Source organism: Rhipicephalus microplus, chromosome 1, assembly GCF_043290135.1.
Source record: "Rhipicephalus microplus isolate Deutch F79 chromosome 1, USDA_Rmic, whole genome shotgun sequence".
NCBI lineage: Eukaryota > Metazoa > Arthropoda > Arachnida > Ixodida > Ixodidae > Rhipicephalus > Rhipicephalus microplus.
In genome coordinates, this window is record NC_134700.1 from 246,533,621 (window position 1) to 246,553,147 (window position 19,527).

Consider the following 19,527-nt stretch of genomic DNA (forward strand, 5'->3'; position numbering starts at 1 on the left):
GGTGTGAAGATTGACGTATTCCTTTTTCGTTAATGTTTTTCCATTGAAAAATTCAGTTGCAAGTCAGCGCTGTGGTTTGTACCTTCTTCTATTGTGGCCATGTAGTTGTGCACTATGTTAAAATAGGTTCAATTACTTTTCATGTATGACAAACTTCTACAGTCATGCTGACAAGACACATAGGCTTTTTCTGCTGAGCTTGATGAACATGAGTGGTACGGGGGCACTGCTTAATGGGATTAACCATGTGATGGAGCTTTCCCGAGATCAAAATATGTTTATTTATTTTTTATCGCATAATTCCACGTGGAAAGATTCACAACAATTTTCCAAGCAATCACTCCTTGGACTCCTGGTCCTTGTAATGACGGTACTCTGGCTTGAGCTCCCACATATTTTTGTGAGGATTCTTGGCATTGTAATTGCATATTTCCTTGAGGATCTCCTTCAGATAGGGCTGAAAATGAGAATGAATGGTTTTAGTGGAACTTGCATAATAGAAAACGCGTACTAATGCATAAACCTTATCCACTTTAGAAATATCCCCATGTTGAAGAGCCATTCAGAAAAACAAAACACACCATTTACTTACACTTACTCCAGCACTTTTATTCAGGCAAGGCCTTGCATTGCAGAACAAGCCAGTACGTGATTTTTATGAGTTTCAAAACTTCATCGACGCATCCAGCTCAACTGACTCTTGCTTATCGAAAAAAAATAAGGCATATTCACACTAACGGTGCGAAGGCTGAAGACAATGCAGAGTTGACTCGCTTTCTTTGTTTCTTGCTCTCATCTTTCTTTTTTATCTCTCTTTGTCTTTCTATGTACATTTTTGTCTCAGTTTCCATTTCTTTGCATACGTATCTATTTACTTCTTTTTCTCGTTCTTTTCTCTTTCTTTCCTTTTGTTTTCTCTCTCATTTATAGCTTCCCCTCTTTCTTCCTGTCGGTATCTTTCTCCCTCTTCATTTCTTTCTCTTGGTGTCTACACTGTGCTTTACTCTCTACCCTCCTCCTTTTTCTTCTCTTCACCCTCACTCCCCTTTCCCACCACTTTGCTACACTGTACAGCACAGAGCTATGTATTGCTCTGCCCGCATGCCTGCATAGCCGAGTGATTATGATGCTTGCCTTCGGATTGTGGGTACACGGTTCGAATTCTGCCTCGCCAAAAAAGTTTTGTCTTTCTGTATTTTTTTCTTTCGCTGCCTCTGCTCTTATTCTTTCGCTAACTCGAATTATTGCATCCTACACCGGACAAATCTATACATAAAGAGGGCACGTGCCGAGTGCACATGTTCGAGCGGCAAACCAGGAAATGAAGAAGGAGACGAAGAGAGTGCATGCCGGCCACATTATTGCGTTCTATGCGCTATAAAGGTAGCAAATGTTTATAATAATGATAGTTCATGCCAATGCTCAACGGCATAGTAAAGAGAATAACAGTGCTGTAGTAAAAAAAAAACTGTACGTCTGTGTAGGAGCATCCGATTAACTACTTTTGCTTGTAGAATCAGGCATTCCACCTGGTTTGGTCTTTAATTAACTTAAACAACCTAAAAAGACCATTTTTGTTTATATTTACCAACAATTGTGTTGCCCGCTTGAATTAAGTCAACAGAGAGTAAGCAAATTTTTTAAAGGTTGACTGAAAGCCGTGAATAAATACTCCTGGCATGCCAGATGAGCCTTAATGTTTTCAAGTGCGCACAGATACATAGCTGATAATGTTACAACTCAGAAAGTTGGTGCATTCAAAAACTGTTTTGGTGTGATTGTAGAGAGATCATTTAGCTCAAATACCCACACAGCATACATATACAATTAGCTACCCTAAAATAACCACGGCAGTGCCGAAACAGTCTTGCTGGAACAAATGACCTTTGTAGTGCTAACCCATACCGTGTATTTTACGCCTATGTTTCAGACACTATACTAAACACTAGTACAAAGCTTGTTGTTTACACATTGTTAGTGGGCGGGCCCCTTTTACGGCCCATTCCCAACAGTCCCTCCCATAATCACTGGCACAGAGTATATGCAAGACTTTACTGGCCAAAAGAACTCCCCGAGGCAGTGCACAACTATCTAGGATGGATAACCAAAGTGAGACTTCTACTCAAATAGGCTGATGCCATACAATACCCATGTTAAAAAAGGAAAATGCTAATTGGTTTCACTGACAACATAATGCCCCCCCCCCATTAACTTATTTGGTATATATAAAGTATATCTGTATTCAAGATATCTTCTAGAGTACACCTGTTAAATAAGCTCCTATTTCAAGTCACTTTCCGGCACTCAAACTGCAGCCCGAGTTGCACTGATCACGTATCTTGTGCAATATCACGGACTGCTAGAGCTAAGGCACCCATATTCACATGCCCTTTTATTTTGCTTTTAAACAAGCTATATCCACCTAAAATCTCATATTGAAAAAATATGAGCAAATAAATCCATGTTGCACAATCACAGTTCCACTTTTTAACCAAAATACAACATTGCTGGAAGGAGGTTTGGCATTTTAAGACTCTTTTATCTTTAAGATCGATATTCAACCGGCGTTTGCTAACACTTATCATGACCATGATCAAGCTAATGACTCTTATCATGATCATGATCAAGCTATTTCATGTACACTGCAGGACAAAGACCTTTTTCAGTTATTTCCAAACACTCCATTCTACAGCTGCAAAAATTTTTAAATTCATTAATGCACTTTATCCTTTGTATTTTTTTTCTATCCCATGGTAGACATACTGTCACTCTCAGTGGCCATCGGTTATCTGTCCTTCACATTACATGGCTTGCCATGTTGTCTTACCCTGCGCATGAGTAGCCTTTATCTTAACATTTATAATTGCTTATCTATTCTTTGACACGCCAAAAGCTGTTTTAGGGGCCCTATATCTTCCAAAAAATGATTCTGTATGCCCTTATAGATTACAGAACACTTTTACCAGCATTCAAGTGGACACTATGCACTGCTTTACAGATACTATCCTTACCACTGGCTGTCGCGTGATTTTCTCCAAATCCTTGATGTTGTAATACTGGTGTTTCTCGAATGCTGAGAAAAGCATGTCGAGCACTTTATCCTTGTCTTCACGAGCCTTCTTGCCCTCTGCCTTTCTCTTCTGCTCAAAGTCCACCTGTAAAGAGACAGAAATTGATGTACCTTCTTTCACTAAGCCATGACGAAGGTATCGCAATACCTCTGCAAGAAAATGTGGTCCTGAGACAAATGTTGAAATTTTTTACTGCTTTCTTGAGGAAGCAATCTCTAAGCAAGGTGAGCAATAGCACAACTTAAACAAGTAGAAGATGAACAATATGAGTGGAATGCCTGATATTAAGAGCAAAAAGGCACATTTTCTCACAATTTCTTTTCTGTATTGTGACAACCCTAAATGAGTAAAAACATTTAATTGTTGGAGTTTAACGTCCTAAAACCACAATATGATTATGAGAGATGCTGCACTGGAGGGCTCCGGAAACTCCGAACACCTGGGGTTCTTTAATGTGCACCTAAATCTTAGCACACAGACCTCAAGCCCTTTCACTTTCATAGAAAATGCGGCCACCACGGCAAGGCATTTATCCTGTAACCTGCCCGTCAGCATTTCTGCGCTGAGCGTATGAGTTCCCTCATGGATAACACAACTGCTCTCAGGCTCTCCCAAAATAAAATGCTTCTGAGAGACGAAATACATAAAAATTATATTTTTTGCCTCTTTGATAAGCTGAAAATATAGCTTCAATTCTGATTTCAGCTTTGCTTGTGTCTCAGCACCGCTTTCTTTTTTTCTTGTGTCCGGGGCAGTGGTCATGGCATTGCAAAGGTACATAACTAAACTTATGCTTTTTTGCAGTCAGTATCAACTCTCTTCCGCAAGTCACTTTAAAAGTGTCTAACGTCAAAGGAAGGTGGTTCAATAGAGTGGAGGTAGAGCTTTTTTCATAGTCATTTCATTTCTATTCTCATCAATACAAATAACAAACCTTTATCATAGTATGAATGAGAACTAACAGACAATAATGACAAGAAAAGTAAAGGAATGTTATTTGTAGTATAATTATGACGTAAATGGGGAGAAAACAAAGTAGAAGAAAAGATAATGTGCTGCTGGCAGGGGCGGAATATCCAACTTTCGAACACATTCGAAGGTTGCAGGTTCATTCCGCACTGACAGCAAGTTCTCTCTTTCGTCCACTTTATTTTCTTCACATTTACATCAAAATTATACTACCAATAACATCCTGTATACTTTACTTGGGCATTAATGTCTGCTATGTTCCCATTATTATTGTGTCTCATAAGGAATAACGAGCCCTTGAAGTTTCTCTTTTTTCCTTCTTTAGTAGTATTTTATGTATACCAAATAGATCGGCACCATACTGTCTCGCACGATAGCCTTTGTTACTGCATTTTCAAAATGAAAGAGCTGATCTCCATTTCAAACTTGTGAAACGTACATTAAAAATTTTATTTTTTACACCCCAAAACCACAATATGGTTATGTGGGATGTCGTAGTTTAGGGCTCCAGAAGTTCTGACCACCAGGGTTTTTTTTTATCAAGCACCTAACTGTGATACGCACAATGAAGTGCTTACATACAAAAACGCGACTTAAAGCTTTTGGTATAAAGATTGGTATGTGCAACCACTGAAGGTAACTGCACTAAGCTGCTATGAATTTGGCCACTATTCCTAATGGTAATCTTGGCATGATGTGAGCGTTTTAGTTGAAACTATGCCGATATAACGCAAGCTGGAGATTGTGAAAATGCAGGGATATTCATTATTAATGAAATTGTTGCAGTTCTATCTGTGAGCACTGTACAATTTCACTTATCAGTAGTTGAAAAAAAAATAGATGGACTTCCAAGACCCAAGCGTGCTGCTTCCAAATAAATGTGCATTATTAAACACGGTGGCCTCACAGCACATTTTCAGGTGGCACGTTGAGGCTGCCTAGCATCATATTTTACCATAGTCCAGCAGATGTATACATGCAGGGCAGGTAACACATGCATTGATAAAAGGCTGAATTTCTGAAGAGGAGGCACTCTAAAATTATAATATAATTAAATACCTTCAGCAGCAATTTTGGCAAGATTAAGGAGACACCGTGCTTTACACAGATTATGCACATTTATCTGCGGACTTCAAATAAGCAATTATTTTTATTGCACTATGCAGTTGGTAAAATATGGATCGTTTAATGTACCTTATTAGGAGCAAGATTTGTTTCTAAACTCTGACAGTTGTACAGTAAATTAATGCATCACAATTATCTGGAATGAAAACTGTGCACAGTAAAACAAGCATGGCTACTCTAAGCTGACAATGCACCTCAATGTGCACAACTACTGTGTCAAAACCACTACATTGGCCATCTATTGTTTACATTACAGGTCATTATTGGAGTGGAACACACTATATTAAAGACTTACAATTGTCCCAAGACCAGTTTCACCAGCCAAGCTTAAAATGAAACTCACATTGAACGCATGGTTCGCCACAGGCTTGTAGTTCTGCACAATTCGGTCTAACTGCTTCACTTGACGCACCGGTTGGCTTGCCTTCAGAATAGTTTGCCTGAAAACATGTGAAAGACCTCTTGTACAGAATTTGCATAATATATGGCCATGCATATGAAATATATTAGGGGAGAGAAAGAGAGATGAATGAAAAAGAAAGAAAAAACCCCCAAGTCAAGGTAAAAAAAAAGATAATTTTGTCTACTACCCGAAACTGGGTAACAGTTAAGAGTAATGATTAAAGGGATGGGTTATACAGAGGCCAGAAGGAGAAAAAGCCACATGCACATCATCACACATTATCAACACTAAATTCTGGGGTTACACTTGTCAGAACCACAGCATGTTTACAAGGCATGCTTTTTCATTGGGACTCTGGAATGATTTCGACCAGCTGTGCTCTTTCAAATGTGCACCTAAATCTAAGTACACTACTACAATTCACCCAGAGTCAACTTAGCAGCAATACTCCTCACAGTACACATCAACTGACAAGAACAATGTGCAGCGTAATGATTGAACACCATCTACTGAATCAAGTATAAAGACACTCATGCCGCTTTTTCTGTTCTTAATTATAGCAATGTTTTCAATGTCGTCTGCTACAAAGTACCATGAGGCTGGCTTTGCAAAGCAGTTTGTCATAGAATAATTAGCAATTAATGTCTGATGTAAGCATCGAGATGTAGGCATAGCCGGAAAAATGTTGAGGGAGTGGATGGGATGACCAACCTGCCCATAAATGTTTTTGCAATTCGTATGCACATACACACATGCATATACAAACATGTACATATAGAGGTGTTGCGCCCATCCTCAAAAATAGTATCCTGGCTTTGCCCAAGATAGCAGCTGGTCGTCCAATGTAATGCGGGAAGTCACACAAGCCACAATTGAGGATTTGCTAATGACCGCAGCCATCATATGTGACGTTGTTGGTAGTTTTGTCAGTGTAAAAATTTGTACAACTGAAACATCTACGTAGGTCAGTATTGTCTCTGTGATGCCGTAACTGCAAACAGAGCCCTCCATAGAAAATTTAAGAGGGGGACTGAGGGGATGGGGGCATAACACTTCATGCCACATAGAGGTAATGAAAATTAGGCACTTCAGAAATTTCTGGCAATGAAACTCTTCGACATCCAATTTCTCCAACCTTCTGCACGGTAGGTTACGACTGTAAGTACAAACATTATCTGATGCCACAACTGCTGCTAGGTTAATTATCTTCCAACTTTGAGCCAGCACTCTCATGTACCCATTTGTTTGCTGTTGTACTATGTCTTAAATGTAGTTTCGCTGAAGCATGCCAAGACTTGCAAGGCGCTACTATCACAGGACAAAATTATGCACATGAGGTTCTGTTGAGTTATGTCAGCGAAACATTAACATGCACCTTTTTTTTTTCATGCACTAATGGTTAAAAACACAGTCACAGTGGATCCCCAATGCTAGCTTAACTTTTTTTCTGCATTAACAAAGAAAAGCATGGTGTTGGATGCATTTATTCTGCAAGTATCTCAATAAAATATATGTTGGCATTTGCACTGAAGTTCTGGTGAAGAGCCTGTGATGTACCTTTTCAGTTGCATGTAGTGGTCATCTCCCAGGGGTCTGCATTCACCTTTCTGTACAACATGGCCTTCCAGGTAAACCTTACCTGTTACATTTACACAAACACACATAGCACTGTCACTAGGCAGCAAACACCAACAGCTGGGAAAGAGACAGTATGGGCACACATGCTAAGGTCTATTTAGTTTATTTGCCGAGGCCCCCCTCCCCCCCCCCCCTTTTTTTTGAGCAGGAACTACCGCGTTTATTCTCAAATATCATCATCATCATCATCAGCCTGTCTACGTCCACTGCAGGACAAAGGCCTCTCCCATGTTCCGCCAGTTAACCCGGTCCTGTGCTTGCTGTTGCCAATTTATACCCGCAAACTTCTTAATCTCATCTGCCCACCTAACCTTCTGTCTCCCCCTACCCCGCTTCCCTTCTCTGGGAATCCAGTTGGTGACCTTTAATGACCAGCGGTTATCCTGTCTACGTGCTACATGCCCGGCCCATGTCCATTTCCTCTTCTTTATTGCAGCTATGATATCCTTAACTCCCGTTTGTCCCCTAATCCACTCTGCTCTCTTCTTGTCTCTTAAGGTTACACCTACCATTTTTCTTTCCATTGCTCGCTGCGTCGTCCTCAATTTAAGTTGAACCCTCTTTGTGAGTCTCCAGGTTTCTGCTCCGTAGCTAAGTACCGGCAAGATACAGCTGTTATATACCTTCCTCTTGAGGGACAGTGGCAATCTACTTGTCATAATTTGAGAGTGCCTGCCGAATGTGCTCCACCCCATTCTTATTCTTCTGGTTACTTCAAGGCTGATTACAAACATAAGTTGACCCCTACGTATTACCCCACCGAGAAAAAGAGGAAAAAAAGATTTTACATCAAATAGCTTAATCTTTTGAAGCCTGACCACACCACACAATATAGTGTGAATTGCCAAACGCAACTGACAAATAATGCAGCTGCTCGACCACCTCGCATATCTTCAAATAACCGGCTGTCAATCTGTTTTCCTGCTTTCACAGAAGCGGCCACAGGCCTACCTCATAAAAATGACATGACAGCTACACACATCGCGCACATTTACTTACCTTGCACTCGACTACTATGGCTCATAGTTGTAGTCTACTATATCTCACGTTCTCAATGTCATTGAGAGCATTCTATATGCAGCATTGAAGAGAAAATCCAGTCCTGATTATTTTCACTGGCAAGTCCTCACATGCTTAACGCATGTCACAGCTTAACTTAGAGGAGCTTTCCTGCGTTGTGGTATCAGTTTCACAGTAGTGTCGTCCATTGCAAGCCATATTTTGTAAGACCTAGCGATGGAGCACTTACATAGCTTGATGACAGTAACATCCAACATTTGTAGCAGGGTGTTGTATTGTCAGGCATGGTGATCGAAACAGTTCCTTCCTCCTAGGTGGCTTGCTTCCCTATTGCATAAAGCTTCTTAATGAGTCCACAATGGGCTTGTTCAGAAGCTTAAGGTCTGCTCTTGATCACTTCATCCACATAATCTCCAGCTACTCCTTTTCATGATTAGCCTTGCTTATGATCACTTTGTCATTTGAATAGATACTGCTTATCAAGAAACTCTATTTTCCTTGGTAGGCACAAGCAAAACAGGCAAGAAACACAAACATGACACTGCCAGTCATGCACTCGTTGTGCAGCTGTTGATAACAGGCACGCACCTCTTGACCCATTTCACTGCATTTATTTTGCAACTGGGCATCTCATACTAAAGTGCAGTTTGGTCCCCAGTGCTCTCAGTGATAACATAGTGCTGGAACACCGACAGCTGTTTCGTATATTTTGTTGGTGATGATTGCGAGACGACGAAGGAAGAGTTCATTGCTATGCCTTCCAGACATAGGTATAAAACCCAGTGTCACAGTAAACAGCTATGAATAAACACCGGCATTACAAAAAAGTGGGGGGGGGGGAGGTAGAAAATATTACAGCAGCATGTGACAAGCTGTTTCTCTTTTCCCCTGCCACAACAAGCATGCTGGAAGTTATACGGAGGAGGGAGGGAGAGGGGAGCCACAGAGGAAAGTTATTTTAGAGCACATAATGACCCTGAACATGTGGGATGGAACACTGTCACTATCTTTTCTTGTGATTCCTGTATGCGAGTGTGGCTCACTCTGTAGTGTTAGCAGAATGTTGAGCGCAGCGCCGGCACGTGGAAGTGCCTTGTGGCAAGAAGTGCAGCTAATTCAAACGCTGCTCCTGATTCATGTTGGCTATTGAACAACAGCATGCTAGGTGCTGTTCTCCATCAAACAGTGGGCACTGGCACCTCTGAAGCAAGTGAAACTGGGCTTCTGTATGAACAGAGGGCGCCTGACAACACAGCAACTTTGTGCTCCACTTGTTCGCGACCACCGTCACCGGAACTGAATATGTGCCATTTCGGTCAGCAGCTAAGCACCCTAACCACTATGCCATAGCCACTGTAATAAAATAATGAATTGAAGTGCATTAAAATTAACATTTCTAAGTAAACAACAGAACCGATCTGGCATTTTAAATGTGAAGGTTATAATAATGGACACTTACCAGAAGAATGCTCTGTACCATCTTCCACCACTGTAACAAAAACAAGTAACACACAGCTTTTTCACAGAAAGATTGTAAGCATCTGATATCAAGGAAGAAAGGAGTGTGTATGCTGTGGACCTGCACGAACACTTCTCTCAACTTGGCAATAACAAAAGCCATGTGTTAACCAAAATCAGCAACCACAATCACAGCTCATCCAATTCGAGGATACTTAGTAGTATTTGTGAAATGCATGTGGTGGAAGGCTTATCAATGGTGCATTGGGTACTCAAACACTCACTCAAGCAAAAAATATGCACTGAAAGCATATCTAAAAAAATGACTGATCGAACAAAAGGTGCAATTTCGTCTTTTCTTTTTTTTTTCCTCTTATAGATGAATTTTCCATAGACCAGAGCTAGGTCAAGAGTTTCAGACTCACTTCATCTAGATGGCCACAATCACGAAATTTAGTCCTGTAAAAGCCAGAACACCGGAACAGTGATGAAGGTTGAAGCAGAAAAAAGTTCACTAAATGTCCCCTAACACCACATATGAAAGAACGCCTTCCCCATATCTCAACAATAAAATCTGGAGTTTTACATCCCAAAACCACAATAGGATCATAAGAAATGCCATAGCTGAGGGCTCCAGAAAATTTGACCATCTATTGTTCTTTAACATTCACTGACATCGGACAGCGCATGGGTTTCTAGCATGTTGTCTCCATCAAAATGCAACCAGTGGCTGGTACTGAACCGGTGACTTTTGTCTGCGCAGTTGAGCACCGTTACCACTACACTACCTAGGCAAACTAATTCCAATATCTCAAATATTGGTTACTTATGAAGGAGATTTGGCATCACCATTCTAGAAAGATATCAATACCGATCTCCAGAATGGCCAAAACCTGGTCACCAATAGTGAAACATAGAAATTTTGTTACACTTTTACGTTTTAACACATTGTGACTGCTGCATGGGGTGCCAAATGAAAATATAAAGAAAATGCTCGAGACCAAACCTGTATCTGGAGAGTAGCCAGACAAAGCACTATTTATCACAACTGGTGAGAAAACAATGCAACTACAAATTGGCAAAGTTCTAGAAGTTTATTTTTTGTGAAGCCGTGGGCCGCTAGCAAAAGGTATGCGGGCTGCCTGTTTGAGACCCCCGAGATAAGTCATAGACGCAATATCAAAGGCGACCCAATCAAGTTTTTTTCTTCCTTCTCCTAGCAAGATAACTTTGTACAGCTGGTCTTCAAGCCAACAAGTTTGTTTCTTAAGTCACTGCCTCGCTAAGCCCCTATGCTGGCTGACACTTTCTTGCGACTTTCTCATTGCACTTGTTGGACCCATCTTTACTTGTAAATAAACATAGGTTTATGCTCTGCTTAACCAAGCTCCCAACAGTTATCTGCGAGGAATAGAACCAAACTGTGCTTCTCTGCCCTAGCTAGCGTTCATAGGTGAGACACCTTCCTTGCATTTTTTCATATGCAGGAGCCAGAAAAAAATGTCACATCCTGCAACAATCTATCCCCTTCTCTCCTTACCTATTTTGCTTTGTGCCACATCGTTAGTGGTGACATGCAGCACTCTTGTCAAGGACCACAGTCATGACACTGCCTGTGTTCCCATACAGCTTTCACTCTCTTGAAACGTAGTACCAAGATGGACTAGCAGGCTGAAACTTCAATTGTTTTCTCTGCCGCCATTTTACATATCAGATAATTGACTGTCCCAATGTAATATACACACACTATGCTCAAATGTTTGGAATAACGTAGCCTGGTAAGACGATGTTTAAAATTACCTGAGTGAGCTACAGTTCAAGATCAATTTAATGAAAGCTGATTTCAGTCCCCAGTCTAATGAAGAAATCTCGCAAACAAGGCTCAGTGTTATCGCTAACCAAATCAACGACACTAACTTAGTCACCAAACCCAATTTAACAAAGTTTTTTAAGAAATAACTGACTAAAAAAGTTGATATTTCCTCCAAATTTTGCAGAGACTGCTTCTTCTACAAGAGTGCACTTAAACACTATTATATTAAAATGTCTAAGCACCCTACTGATGGCCCTACAGCTTTAGCTTGACAAGGCCCCTGCATGGAGCAATAGACTCAACAGTTGGTAGCGCCCTTACATACCAGATGGTGTTACTAGGGGTAGTGGTTAGCCTTATGATCTCATGGCACTAATCGCCTCCTTTAAACTTTCTGGCATAGTCTGCTCACACAATCACTTCACTCGTTCTCTGCACATCATAAAACTGTCATTGCTTCACATAACCCTCATTCTGGCCTGCATCACCTCAACCATGCACTTAGGACTGGGTGACATCGGACGCTCCACATTGAGGCTGCCCTCACAGACTTTTCACATGCACAAGAGTAGATTGGTGGCAAGAACAATGACCTGGTAGCTTTTGACTGTCACTACGTTACAATTTTAAATTTCAAAGACCCTTTCTTGATTTTCTCGATTTAACAAAATAATTCGAGCACCCTCATCACTTCGTTAGATCAACTTCTGACTGTTAATTGCTTACGTGAAAATTACATGTTTGCTGAAAGCAGTTTTTGATGTTTTAGACAAACCTTTGTTCTGTGAGAAAACGGCTAAGTTCTGGTTGGCTATGTTGGAGATGACGAAACGATGTTCTTTTGGTATAGATGACTTGTCTGCTGGGTCTTTCATATTGACACATTCATCGCTTAGGGTGAAGCGAATGTCTGATTTGCCGTTTGCTCCCCTAAAAATAGAACAAGGAGTTTGTTATTAAAATTTGAGCATATTATTATCATTAGAGTAGCAGTATGTCAAGAAAGTTCTGAAGTACTACTACGTGGATCCTATGAACTATAGGAATATGCCAAGGCAAACATTTTAAAAATATTGCAAAGAATGTGTTCTTGTTTTGAGAATAATCACAAGTATAGAGCACGAACACTTTGCATATTTTTACCAGGAAATGTCTAGCTCAATATGAACTTGAGGCACTCGAGCTTGAGAATCCCACACAAGACTACAAATGAATAATAAGAATGAAATAACAATGACGTAATGAGAATAATATAACAAACACAATCACATGATGACGTTGGTGGGCTCGTCGGTTATCATCCATGATAGAGTAAATAAGCACAGCCTGATAAGAATGCAGAAAAAACAAATTAAGGCAACTTGCGAACGGTGCAAAGCCAGAAGCATAATATGCTTGTAGAAAGAGCGGAGCTGGGCAGCCTTTTTTCTTTCTCTTTAACTTTCCCTTTTTTTTCTCCTCTCTCTTTTTTTTCTTTTTCACTTGTTTCTTTTTCTTTTTTTTCTATTTAATTCTGTCATCACCATTACACTTGAAGAAGAAGAGAAAGAAGGCTTTTCTTTGATGCGAGCATGCCCTCGAATGGCAATGCTATACCATAAAATCCTAAGAGCGCCCCCCATCGCTTGTTTATGAGAACTAAAATGTGCACCCATAGCTTATCTCCCACCATTTTCACTGTTTCATTCAGTGTTTGTATTCACCCGACGAGGGCAAATGAAAACAGTGAATGCATGCCTATTTAAACAAGCATTGCAATAGAAACACAAGGGTGCATTCTTTATTTTTACTGGATTTTCTGCCACCATCTTGAATTTTGATCCATGACAAAGAAAGACTCCCCCTTCCCTCCCTTCGTATACTGTCACATTATTCTTCGCTAGAAAGGAGGGGTGGAGAGGCTTGCTCAGGATTGTACGATATGTGGTTTCGCTTGCGTTACACCAAGCTACAACAGCACACGACAGTATGTGCCCCTTGAGTGCTCCGCGCTTAAAAAACTGTCATGGAAACAGTACTTTGCCCCCAATTTTTGAGTCCTTTCTACATCAATGACAAGTAGCGCCAACTCACTCTATCAGGCACGCATGATGACAATGCCCTGAATAACTAGAATGACAGGACTTAGGCAGTCAGGATTGTTTTGATGCCACAGCTCGTTTTCCACGTGTCACTGCATTGTGACATGTGGAATGTACTTGCATGTACTTTACCAGCAAGAAACTGGAATCTCTGACTCTGTTCTGCGGTCTTGTCCTACAATGTAGATGCGAGCCATTCAACTTCGGACAATAAAGGCTCCACAGCTCTGACATTCGTGCCACACCTATTATGTGATATTGAGTTGCCCGCCCCCCTGGCAGAGTTTAACAATGTTCATAGCTTTGAAGATGTGCATCACTCTCACCTGTTGCAATGGTGGCGTGATGCATTAGTGGCAAAGTGTGCTCAGCTACAGAGCAGTCGTAGTGACAATGAGGAAAAGGCTTGAATACTGGCAGCAGCCACTTTTATTTTTTTCTAGTTAGATGACGTAATCATCAAGCCATCTTTCTCATGGTGGCGGCATCAGAAAATGAGCCTAGTAATGCTCTTGAATGAAAAGTTACTCTGCAATTTGTAAAACATACAGGTTGACATAGGGCAAACAAGCTGTCTTTTTTTTTAGAGGTGAAGCTCCTTGGGGTCGAGCGACATCCACCGTCGTCCCTCGACGACGATGATGATGAAGAACAAGTGTGTTTCTGACCACACATTCTCTTTGTGGCACAGTGCATTCAAGGTACCCAATATATGTCATGACAATGACGATGAAGCACCCACTATGCTATTCATCATTCCGCTGATAAGTGAGGCGTCTGCTACAGATCTGTAGAGCATTATGAGTACTTTGTCCACTTGAACACACAAATGAGTGAGACTGCGGTGGATCTCAAGCTACCAATGACCAGTCATAGTCACAATGGCGAACATGCTGCAATAAAACTATCAAATGGAACCATTTTAATGACAATGTACTTGGCCCCGAATCTCTCCTGAGGCAACCTAGCAATCGATATAGCAATGCGAGACTTGTGAGGGTGTTAACACCCCCTGTAAAGTTGTTTGCACCTCATGGCACACATGTCGCGCGCATAAGCCGCATTCAAGAGTGACAACTATTGAGCGGTAGGTGGCGTTGTGCTCCCAAGCCTTTATTACTAGCAATATCTTCATAGTTAGAACGGTGGCGCCGGCAGTGATGCCTGGCGGCAAACCTTAGTGGCGGTACAGGAGAGATGAGTGGGTCTCTTTGGCGGATGGCAGTTGGCGCGAACGGTTTTCTGTAGGGGTGAATCCCCGGTGCGCGGCACCGCGGGATGCGTGCCGGGGGCCCTCATGGTAAGTCAAGCGTTGGCGAAGCCGCCTTGAGTGTGTTCTTGCGTTTGTTATGTTTTTGAGTGTTGTTTAATACTGTGTAATGTTGTTTTAGCGTGTTGATTACAATTGATGTATAAATAGTTGGCTGACAATATCGTCGATCTAAAAGTACTTAAATATAAACGTGTGTGTAGCTTTGGTTCGTACCGACCGTGTTTACTGTGTTCGTTCACTCCAAGAGCCTAGCGTTTTCCACAGCAAGATCCCACAGACTATGATACAAAATACAAGAACGACCCCTTCATACTGACTGGTGACATTAATTTAGATATCATGAATGACGACTGGTTTGTGCAGCATATGACATGGCGATATGCTCTGAGATGCATTTCATATGACTGTAAACAGTCACCAGGGGGACGTGTATAGGCCTCGCCCTTGCGAACTTCAGATTACATCCCACCTACGAAGCCTCGGCCCTTTATTTCACTGTTCAAAACGTAGTCTTAATGAAGGGAAAACAAAGTCCTCCCCTCAATACCATGTATGACCAATAAAACGACATTGTATATACTATACAGACAACATTGCATACAACATTGAATATACTATATTGTCACTCATTTGTATGTTAGAGTGGGCATTGTATGGGGGATTCGCGGTTGCCCGAATTATTTCTAGGAGCTTTGCCCACTCATTATCATTCACTTTGTGGGTATGCTGTGGTTTTTACTTTGGTAAATCATATGTCTACTGAATTCGATTAGAGATCAAAGCGCTCTCTGATAGAATCATGCATATTGTTGCTCACCAGCAATAGGTTCTAGTGTATTTTAAACACGTACGTCTCACGATTGAATGCAGCCTGATTGTGTACTATGAATGAAGATGAGGCTAGTGAAAAAAAACATATGGAGACTCCCTAGGCATGATGAAGTCAAGGGTCCGAGATAGTAGTCAATGCTTAGACAACATTTTGTCAGACTTGCCTCCTGCCTGAGAAATCTCTTGGAGACCCACTCCAATAATCTCAAAAAAAAAAAAAAAAAGCACAGCTTGCACTAAGCCACACAAGCTGTGAAGCAGCGAAAGTGGGTAATTCAGAAGACTATTCTGGTTGCTTTTAGGTCATTGCTCGGTTTTAACTACCTAAGTGATTCTCGGTTATTTCTACACTCATTCTCAGCCCAAAGAGGTCTGAGCACACAGGTACAAACACAGGCACGTTGTCATTCGCTTCTATTGCTCCGGGGTCTTCTCACAGCTGGTGTTGCCAGTCCCGTTCCCTAGTATCCTCGTGCAAGTACTCAGGCTCTTTGGCTCATCACTACCGATTTGCAGCCATTTATTCGGCTGGCTGTTGCCTTCTTTTATTTCAGTGGAAGCCGCACGTAGTGGGATTTATCCAATTTCTGTGGCACATACCCGCTTATGATAGTAGCTTCTTTAAATGCAAAGCATTTCTTTGCACACTGCAAGCACTTTTGGCATCTATCTATGTATCTATCTTATCTATAGATCTATTTATCTAGCATGGGAGGGTAAGATAGTGTGAGGATTACAACACGCTGGTCATCACATGAAAAATTGGGGACCCTTAAGCTTCGTCTTTAGAAGTTGAACGCAAATGCGATATTCTGCTCCTAGTGCGTACTTCTGTTCGAACATGGCCTAAAGGTTGTAGTAACGTGTGTGCCTTTGTAGTGGGTGACTGGCTTTCAACTATGAAGTCGTTATGATAATCTCATGTTCTGATGCCTGATGGTAATTCACGTTTGTAACACGCATTATCACAGCAGCATTTCATGTTGTATTGTGAAGCATGTATATAGGATGTGTGTGTTTGCAAAGCGTGAAAGTTACATTAACTAAATTTATAAGCAAAGGAAGTTATTTTCACTGCATTCACAAGGAGAGGCGTGGCTGTGAGACAGAACACCCGCATGCCATGCAAACAACCTGGATTCGATCCCCACTCCGACCCAGAGCTTTTTATTATTTATTTTATTTGCATCTTTTTCGATTTTTTGGTCATGCAAGGATGCTCAATTTTTCAGTCATGCAAAGATAATAATTTTATGCTCAAAACCAATGACGCCAATGCTGGCATTTCTGGGAAACAAGGTCTCTAAATATTCGGCAAATCCCACGTACCTTGGGAATTGATGCTATGTGAAGCATGCAGATGCAAGATGACTGTGTTTTATTTTTATTCTTTATTGAGTGAGACATTATGAAGTGGTGTTCAATGTATGTACAAATGCACACACACACACGTTAAACAGCCACATATGTTTTATATTAGCAGCTGCTTGCAGTTGCATAATAATGCCAACAGCGATGTGGATATTAGCAACACCAGAAGTGGTAAGCTGATTTGAAATGCTGGTGTTTGCGCTGCGGTTCCCGAGGATGGTAGCCTTCGACACTGCTGCACAAGTCAACCTCAATTGATGGTGCCTAACTACAAATGACGTTAACCCGATATATGACATATATAACCCAATATATGACGATATATGACAGATAGTTGACATTTCATGAACATTACAGTCTATTGGCAAAGTATTTTCAAGACCTGGTGTAGCTCTTTGGTAGAATACTTGATTGTCACGCAGAATGCTAGGGTTCGATTCCTGCTGGGATACTGACATTTATTCTTTGCATTCGTCCTGTCAACGCTATCTATATCAGCTTTTTCTTAAAGCTCAAGCGTTAAAGTTACCCATGTGTGATTCCACCATTACTGGGTAGATATAAAATGTCTATCACCAGTGGCACATACCCACATACTGGTAGCACATTCCCCCCCCCCCCCCCCCCCCGGGGGTATGTACCACTGTTTTCTGGAAAGTGTTTGATGGCATATGCGACCAGATTCGCGTCATATTTGTCGCACCATCTTACTTTCCTGTACAAATTTGGCGTACCACAAGTTAAGGGGGTGATCACCAGAGCCCCGGCATTCTGCTATCGAATGGCACATACGAACTCCTATCATACAGCCGTCACGTCAAGTTAACGACAACTGTAGTGAAGCGCCATTCACTGAAGTTCATTCATCTAGCTGTATCTAGGGCCGCTATCTTCACTGGCACAAGCGCTACATACCAGCTCACCGCTTCTGGTATTGCCAATACCCATTTTGTTGTTGTTGGCATCGTTGCGCAACAGTAAACAAGCGACTGCTTAGCATACGTCTGTGCGTAAAAAAATTGGTACATATCTTCAGCGTCATTTCATAGCATTTCGCTCAACATAAAAATTGCGACAGTCATTTTTTCTCCGCATGCTTAGCATCGATTCCCAAGGTACGTGGGATCTGCCAAATTTTTTTTTTTGTACGAAATACAAGGAACAATTTGCGAAAAATCATCGCTGTTAAGAAGTCCCGCATCGTACTGTAAGGCCGCGTTCACACTGAGCATTCCGGCCGCCGAAAGTGCTCCGAATCCGGTTCGGCGGCGGCGAGATCCGCCGAAAGGGCCCTCTCCACGCAGATCGCTCTCGGACCGATTTTTGCGGCGTCTGCCGCCGAATCGGTCACCGCGGACCAATAGGAGCGCTTGTCAAGGAATTTTGAAAAAATGGCGGCCAAGCTCTACTCACTTGTTATGCCGCAGTGCACGTAACTGAATGTTGAAACCAACGGGAGTTTAACCTACTCTGTGCCTACTTCGCCTCCGTGTTTCGTGAAAGAGGTGACCGAGCTTGTTGCGGTCTTGCAGAGCCAAACGAATCCACCAACGCCGCTGGCGTCGGTGGTTTTTCTGCTCTTCGTGCATTGCAAGACAGCCACTTGCCAGCAAAGTGAGCAGTACTGTCTTTTCTTGCTCCTTGCGTACGATAATCGTCGAAGTATACACCACCGAATAGCGTAATAACGTTTGCGAGCTGCGACAACAACCGGGTGACAGCGCATCCATCCCGCGTTCGCCCCGTAGTAGATGGCATATTCGGCGGCGCGGGGCGCGTCCAGTGCGAACGACGCTGCGTTTCGGCGGCAGGGGAATTTAGGTCGCTGTAGAAAGCTGATCTTTCAGCGTGAACTGTGCCTAAATCCCACTTGCTACAGTAACCTATGTTGACGTAGAAACACGGAAGCTTGGACGCGTTCGTAAGTCATCAGAAACCGCTCGTCCGTCTGCTCTTTTCGTATGGCCTCGTTATTCGGCACTGAGCAGTTATGTTTATGATGTATTTACTTGCTGAAGCTCACCTCAGCATGACAGCAAGCTTAATCCCATAGCCACTGCTTGAGAGCATTTACTTTAGAAGCAGCATTATTCCTCGCCCGGCGAAATTACGCAACTTTGACAAGGCGTACGCTTTGCATTTACACTCACTTCGTGATTTTCAGCCGCCCAGCCTCAGACAAGGGGGGTGCTTTGCTCCATCTAGAAGCGATGTATTTCGGCACCTGAAGTGTAAGAGCAGGAATAGGTGTTTTAGTCAACATTTGATCGGGTCAACAAACCAACTAACATACCTTTACGAGCCACACGCCTCGGGCCGCGTTGGAGCAGTCAACGTCTCTGTCTTGATCCCCCATTTTTATACACTCTCAATTACCAATCAAAACTCAAATTTAACCGTAGAAATAACTGACTTCGCGTAGCAACTTCTTACGGCATGAAGGCAACGGATGGATGGATGGATATGGCTGTACC

General features: G+C 42.0%; 1 protein-coding gene across 1 annotated transcript; it reads right to left on the reverse strand.

Moving 5' to 3' along the window:
- Positions 1-257: 257 nt before the first annotated feature.
- On the reverse strand, positions 258-19,513 carry TfIIFbeta (transcription factor TFIIFbeta). Its single transcript, XM_037434398.2, has 8 exons — positions 19,347-19,513; positions 19,204-19,277; positions 12,273-12,427; positions 9,686-9,715; positions 7,126-7,207; positions 5,509-5,605; positions 3,012-3,155; positions 258-457 (listed from the first exon to the last, which is right to left on the reverse strand). Exons 1-8 carry the CDS (start codon positions 19,407-19,409, stop codon positions 338-340), a joined length of 765 nt encoding a protein of 254 aa, XP_037290295.1. The 5' UTR covers positions 19,410-19,513; the 3' UTR covers positions 258-337.
- Positions 19,514-19,527: the final 14 nt, after the last annotated feature.

Bases quoted from the DNA above. Each gene is read 5' to 3' on its own strand.
- TfIIFbeta (XM_037434398.2), bottom strand. From the start codon at position 19,409: ATGGGGGATCAAGACAGAGACGTTGACTGCTCCAACGCGGCCCGAGGC. The intron at 12,428-19,203 runs GTGAGTGTAAAT...TTCTATTTTTAG, and splicing joins GGGCGGCTGAAAATCACGAA to GGGAGCAAACGGCAAATCAG. The intron at 7,208-9,685 runs GTAAGTGTCCAT...TAAATGTAACAG, and splicing joins TGGTACAGAGCATTCTTCTG to GTAAGGTTTACCTGGAAGGC.